The 6,760-nt window shown below is 38.2% G+C and overlaps 2 protein-coding genes and 1 non-coding gene across 3 annotated transcripts; 1 reads left to right on the forward strand and 2 right to left on the reverse strand.

Moving 5' to 3' along the window:
- Positions 1-59: 59 nt before the first annotated feature.
- LOC114184249 (receptor kinase-like protein Xa21) lies at positions 60-2,449 on the reverse strand. Its single transcript, XM_085673212.1, has 2 exons — positions 1,128-2,449; positions 60-1,046 (listed from the first exon to the last, which is right to left on the reverse strand). Exons 1-2 carry the CDS (start codon positions 1,723-1,725, stop codon positions 631-633), a joined length of 1,014 nt encoding a protein of 337 aa, XP_085529338.1. The 5' UTR covers positions 1,726-2,449; the 3' UTR covers positions 60-630.
- Positions 264-566, forward strand: LOC146886057 (signal recognition particle RNA). The gene has a single exon (XR_014995441.1).
- A 139-nt stretch (positions 2,450-2,588) lies between the features above and the next one.
- On the reverse strand, positions 2,589-3,761 carry LOC146886058 (uncharacterized). The gene has a single exon (XM_085673213.1). It carries the CDS (start codon positions 3,759-3,761, stop codon positions 2,589-2,591), a length of 1,173 nt encoding a protein of 390 aa, XP_085529339.1.
- Positions 3,762-6,760: the final 2,999 nt, after the last annotated feature.

Raw genomic sequence — 6,760 nt, forward strand, 5'->3', positions numbered from 1 at the left:
GATGCTTTTAAGAAGACATGATATATTCTCTATCTCAAAATATTATATTTGTATTATATTCTCCCAAGTGTGAAGCACTTTATAGGTAAGCACAATGTACAATTACTTACGATACTTTTTTTTTTAATCACCTTAATTATGTTTGCACCTAGACAAAAGAATGTAACCTCAGAGGTGTTCTGTCTCAACGTTCTCAAGTCCCACATTGCCCAAAACATAAATGAGTGAAGTCTTTATAAATGTTCTGACAAGGATGTCAGCTCGCCGAGTTGGGTAATGCCAGCTTGTGACTCAAGTGAGGGCATTATGATGGTGGGATATCGCTGTGGCTTATCTGGGTTGGGCCTTGATTGCAAAATGTTGGCCTGCCCGCTCCAAGTTGAGAGTTGACTCATGGGACCTGAGTGAAGACCTGGGTTTCTTGAGTCCTAAGGTGGAGGGCACCGCGTGAGGCTGGTTTCACAGAGCAGCGAAAACCTCCTTCTCCCGACAGTGGAGGGATAACAGGCTGCTGCAGTCAGTGTCCACTATAACCTAGTGAGTCTAGTACATAAACCACCATCTTTTACGCAATTTTAGATATCATTATCTTATATTTTTTCCCTTCTTCTAGATGCTGTTCATATGACACTATGCTTTATCTGTATAAATGTTCTTGACAGTATGTAGTTTGTTGATGACCACAGTGATGGGCATTCGTTCACCAGGTGCATTTGCAGAGCATGACATTCCAATTTGCATCAGAGACACAAAGCACTCCTCAATCAAACCTTTAGCCGTCCCTTCAATCTCATTCTTTCTTCTTATAGCTTTCTCTTCACACTCAGACTCTTCACTTTCCCCATCAAAGTCTTGTTCACAGACTAATGAAGGATCAACTATGTCCATGACATTGTTAGACAGAGCCATTGCTACAAACTGCTGAATTCCCGAGCCACCTTCAAATGCTTCATCTGTCGGTCTTTTTCCTGTAAAAATCTCCAGTAACAGTATCCCATAGCTGTATATATCTCCAACTGTGGAAGGCTTCCCACCCATACCATACTCTGCATTTCAATTATTAGTTGGTCATTTTTAATATATGTGATAAAATTACAGTTTAACACTTTGAATTTTGAATAACACACCTGGAGGGATGTAGCCAATAGAACCCCTTAGGTTAGCTGACATAACTGGTTGTGTGGATAGCTCTCTTGATTCTTCAAAAAGAAATGTAGCTAATCCAAAGTCACCAACATGCGCAACCATATCACTGTCAAGAAGCACATTGCTTGGCTTTATGTCACAATGAACAATTGGAGTTTCACAGAAGTGGTGGAGATATTCCAGTGCACAAGCCACATCAATAGCTATGTTCAGTCTTTGCATGAATGTCAATGCCTTTTTCTGAAATTGCAAATTTCTTATAGGATGCAACCAATCTTCTAGACTTCCATTTGGCATGTACTCAAACACTAGAGCTTTGAAATCATTGCCTTGATGATCAACTCCTGAGATGGCAGTTATGATCTTGAGAAGGTTGCGATGCCTTACACTTCTCAGAACTTGGCATTCATCAATGAAGCTCTTAGATGCTCCTCTCTGTTGAAGGTTCAATACTTTAACTGCAACACTTGACTCATCGCCTGAGAGAGTTCCTCTGTATACAGAACCAAAACTTCCCGAACCAATCAGGTTATCCTGGGAGAACCCACCAGTGCACTTATTAATTTCTGAGTAAGACATTTCCAATCCCAAACCCCTTTCAGTAGTTGATGTAGGAGTTTTCTTCTTTGATCTTTTGACTATGGAGAGCAATTTAAGAAAACATGACAGAATTAACAGTGATACAAGTGCACAAACTATAGGGATGACCACCTTAGGAGCAAGAAGTCTTCTTGCCAGAGAAGCTTTCTTGACAGTGCATGCAGGGAAATTTAGTTCTGGAACACCCCCACATAACTTGTTGTTGCCATACAATGAAAGTGATGTAGCATTTTTGAATATTCCGTTCTTCGGTATTTCACCTTCAAAATTATTGTATGAAAGATTTAAATGCTTGAGCTCAGTGAACTCCCCAAGAAACTCGGGAATCTTGCCAGACAAGTTATTTCGTGAAAGATCTATGTCAAGTAAACCTCTCAAATTCTTTAAAGTTTGAGGAATGTTTCCATCAAAAGAATTTCCCTCCAAATGCAGCTTCTCCAAGCTAATGCATCTTCCAAGAGAAGATGGAATGATTCCAGAAAAGTTGTTCTCAGACAGCACCAACTCTCCAAGGTTTTGTAGCTTACCCACTTCAGCTGGAAGAGTCCCTGACAAAGCATTATTGGATACATCCAAATAAATTGCTAGTGAAGAAAGGCCAATAACTTCAGGTGGTATGGTGCCACTGAGCTTGTTGCTATAAAGGCTGAGTACCAATAAGTTTTGGCAGTTTCCAAGACTAGAAGGTATGCTTCCCTCGAAGTTGTTCTCCTCCAGAAAAATCTTTATTAGTACAGACAAATTTCCCAAGGAGGATGGGATCCTACCTGAAAATTTGTTGACGTTCAGATACAATTCTCTCAGATTTTTCAGCCTACCCAATTCATCGGGAAGACTACCAGTTAGAAGGTTTCCTTCCAAACCGAAGAGGGCCAGGCTCGCAAGATACCAATTCCAACAGGTATGTTTCCATGTATTCCATTGGAATTAAGGGCAAATGTGTGCATTTGGCTTGAGAAATTAGCAATTGATTTAGGCAATACTCCACCAAAATTATTTACTCCTAGACGTAAAACTTCTAGTCCTGTGCAGTTGACCAAAGAATCAAGAAAGTTAAGATCATCTGTTTTCCCAGTTCCCAGTCTGTTGTGTTCAAAGCTTAGTCTAGTTAACCTGTTCAAGACCCCTAAGTTCTTCGGCAGTGTTCCAGTGAGACCATTCAAGGAGAAGTCTAGAATCTCTAGTTTTGATGCATTCAACAATGATGCAGGTACAGAACCTGTGAGATTGTTGACTGCACCAGCAAATACTTGAATGTTAGGAAGAGTAATTCCAACATCAGCTGGTAAGTTCCCATGAAGATGGTTTTGAGTAAAAGTGAAATAGTATAAGGAAGATTTGTTATAGATTGAAGAAGGAACTGAGCCAGACAAGTAATTCCCATATAGCACAAGATATGCCAGGCTTGATAAAAGACCTACCTCTTGTGGTATGCTTCCGATCAAGTTGTTTAATCCAAAGCTAATGCGAGACAAAGAAGAAAGGTTTCCAATCCAAGTTGGGATTACTCCTGTAAGATTATTTGCTCCTGCGGCTAGTACTTCTAGTTTTGTGCAGTGACTGAGATTACTTGGAATACTCCCACCAAAGTTATTATAGCTGAAGTTTAGATTTTGCAGATAGAGTAAACGACCCACCTCTTGAGGAAATTCACCATGGAAGCTATTGTTTAACAATTTGATTGTGTTGAGGAATGTGAGGTTTCCTATGAATGGTGTAAGAGTGCCTCCTAGTCTCAGTTGCTCAAGGCTAAGGTCCATTACCCTTCCATTGGAGAAGTTGCATGTGATTCCTATCCAATTGCAGTGATGGATGGAGTCATTCCAAGAACTCATAATGTTGAATGGATCTTCTACTATCCTACTTTTGAAGTGAATTAAAGCTTGCAAATCAGTTTCATTTCCTGCAGCAGTTGCAGCAATCGCTGATTCCTTGATTAAGATCATGCATACTAGAACATATCTATTCAGGATTTGTGACAACAGGCTTCTAGAGCTTGCACAAGGATGATTCATATTTTAGGTGCAAAATTTTGATGCTAACTCTGAAATGATACAGGTTATGTTTTAAGGTGATGTGATGCTATTGAAAATAGTAACTGAGATTACCAATTTGCATCAATAACAGGTAACAGGTGGTCCATTTCTATTTAAAGGAAAAGTATTCTTAGGCACTTTCACATTTATTTTCTGTTGAAAATAGTCTCCACACACTAATTTGTGATTCGAAGCTTTGTTAGGTAAGAAAACAACTTGTGTGATCATATTGTGGCAAAGACATATCTGATGTAAATATTATCATACTCAAATATATTAAATGAAATGTTTGCATAATATAGTATGAAAAATCCCACTAACAAATGAAAATCAAATTTCATCAAATTACGATCATGTAAGTGTTTGGAGTCTTTGAGAGGATCTTTATTCAATTTGTGAGACTATAATTTTATATACAGTTTATATCAGACATAACTGAATGGAAAGAGGTACCTACATGATTGTTTCTTACTTGGTATTACTAATCAAGATTGAAGACTACTGTATAACAGATTTAGTTTATTAATAATTTGACATAATGAAAAATCTTATTTAAGTGAGCATTTATGTCAAGTCTTCTGAGGTGTATCATCAGTTTCTGATGTGAAAGAGATTTTGGCACTACACCATTGGCCATTGGTGAGTATTTTCATGTTCTAATTATGTCAACCAGTTCAACAAACACCTAAAAAAAGTGACTATTTAAAAAAAATGAAACAATTACACAAATAGGCACAAAAATTGGAATCAATTTTTTAGGAAGTAATTTATTATAGATTAAAAATAAACAATTATGCGATTCAAGAACTTATTTTCAGAGTTTTATTAAGTGAATCTAACTTATTACTTAATTAATTTAAAACTTCATTTTGATTTATAAAAAATCACTGTAACATTGTTTGAGTTAATTGAAATAAATTAAAGATAACTAACGAAGTTATGTTGGGACCCAAAAGATCTGTATTTATTTGTCATATTAATGAGTGTTAGTAGGAAAAAGAAAAATTGTATTTATTTGTCATAATAATGAGTGTTAGCAGGAAAAAGAAAAATCCGATTCAATGACCACAAATTATTCTAAAACCGCTTCTATTCAAAACATCTATTTTATTCTAAAATTATTTATAGAAAAGTTAATCAAAGATGTTCAACAAAACAATTCAATCGTAGTGTCACATTTTATAAATAAAATATGCAAACATTGTAGAATTTTCTTTGATATTGGTGTGAATGGATTCGGTATTGCGTGTGTGAGACCCTAGAAAATGGTGTTTTAAAAGTGATAGTGGTTTAAAAATAGTGAGACTCGATTATTTTAATATTAAAAAGTTTTAGTATAAATAGAATTGTTATAAACGAGTTTCATTATTTTAAAACACACCATCTCTCTAGAAACCACTTTTCTAGAGTTCTCTGACTTCTCTCTAGAGGTTCTGTCAATCTGGTCGTCTGATTGAAGAACCGAGACCATAGGATTGATCCTCTCGGTGAGCTCTTCAAATTGGACCGATCAGTTTCTCCGTTCGCGTAAGTTGAGTTTCCGCTCTTTTTTAGTCTTTGTTTGTTTTCTGTTGCATGCAAGCCCTCTTCCTCTTGCATGCGACGTTTTAATCATCAGTATGAGTCTCTGCTGATCAGTGATCATAACGGTATGTCCTGATCGTTCTTGTGATGTTTCTATGTGTAGATAGAGCATCCTGTGGAGTTAGAGGTGTTGACGTTTTTAAGGCGTTGACGTTTGTAAAGCTGTCTAAACAGGATAACAGGTAAGGGAAGCTAACTGTTGTACTTGAATTTCGTATAGAAATCATTCTGATGACTTTGAATTGCATGATTGATTGTCGTGTGAGTGCTTAAACTGTGTAAATGAGTGTATGCTTGGATTGTGCTAGATTTCTTTACTGTTGTATGTGAGAACAGATTGGGAATCTGGTATTTTCGCCTAAGCGAGCAGCTCTCGCCTGAGCGAAAACACCAGAAACTCATCCCTTGTCTCTGCGCGAGATCTCGCCTAGGCGAGCCAATCTCGCTTGAGCGAGAGTCACTCTCGTCTAAGCGAGACAGCTTAGCCTGAGCGAGAATTCGCCCAGAGATTGGGTTGTTCTCTGTTTCAGGCCTCGCTCAGCCGAGAATGACTCGCCTAAGCGAGAGAGCCCTTTCGCCTGGGCGAGATATTCTAGCTTGGGCGAGAACCTCTGCAGTTGAGTGTTATTTCCCTTGTTTCTAATGGATGAAACTATGTTTAAATGTTAAAATGTGAACTTAGTTATGATATGCATGAATTGTTATGACTGGTAATACGTGCGGTGAAATTGCATGAAGTTGGAATATGAGAAGAAGTGGTTGAACTAGGATTTCAAGGGAAATTCTAAGAGGAATGTTTTAGTGTATGTAAGGACATAAGGACTCAGTTTTGGTTGGTATCCTGACGCTCCTAGTAACCATTAAGACTCATGTAGAGTATGATGGATTACGTCGGGGGGAGTAGAAGGAGGTCCTGGTCTATGGACCCGATCCGCCATAGAGGTGATGGGACTTACCCTGGGAGTGGTTGGGTGATAACCCCTTGTGTCCAAACTCTGTAGAGTTTGGGAACCATCGCAGGTGCAAGCCACCAAGAGATCCGATGTCGCTTACATAATCCGGATATCGAGTCTAGAGTAATATATCTGCATTGTGTTTGGGGTGGTTTATGTGATTCTGGTAAAAATGAGAAAGATTGCATGATTTCTGTTTATAATTGAACTGCATGATTCCTTAATCAGATTAGCTTACCCTTGCTTTTTGTGTTCCTGTCTTGTGTTGTATGTTTCCTTTTGCGATGATCACCTATTCGGTGGGAGCAGATGTGGTTGCAGTGTCAAAGGCACTTCTGGAGGATGAAGAGCCATCGTGTTAGTGGTGAAGAGGAGGTTTCCAGTGGGAGCTTTAGCAGTGGTCAGTAGTACAGAGTTTATTAGTTTAGTTTAAGTGTATGA

The sequence above is a fragment of the Vigna unguiculata genome, chromosome 5 (genome assembly GCF_037176805.1).
Source record: "Vigna unguiculata cultivar grain cowpea cultivar isolate G323 ecotype 2 chromosome 5, ASM3717680v1, whole genome shotgun sequence".
In the NCBI taxonomy this organism is placed as follows: domain Eukaryota; kingdom Viridiplantae; phylum Streptophyta; class Magnoliopsida; order Fabales; family Fabaceae; genus Vigna; species Vigna unguiculata.

Bases quoted from the DNA above. Each gene is read 5' to 3' on its own strand.
- LOC146886058 (XM_085673213.1), bottom strand. From the start codon at position 3,761: ATGAATCATCCTTGTGCAAGCTCTAGAAGCCTGTTGTCACAAATCCTG.
- LOC114184249 (XM_085673212.1), bottom strand. From the start codon at position 1,725: ATGTCTTACTCAGAAATTAATAAGTGCACTGGTGGGTTCTCCCAGGAT. The intron at 1,047-1,127 runs GTGTGTTATTCA...ATTGAAATGCAG, and splicing joins TATTGGCTACATCCCTCCAG to AGTATGGTATGGGTGGGAAG.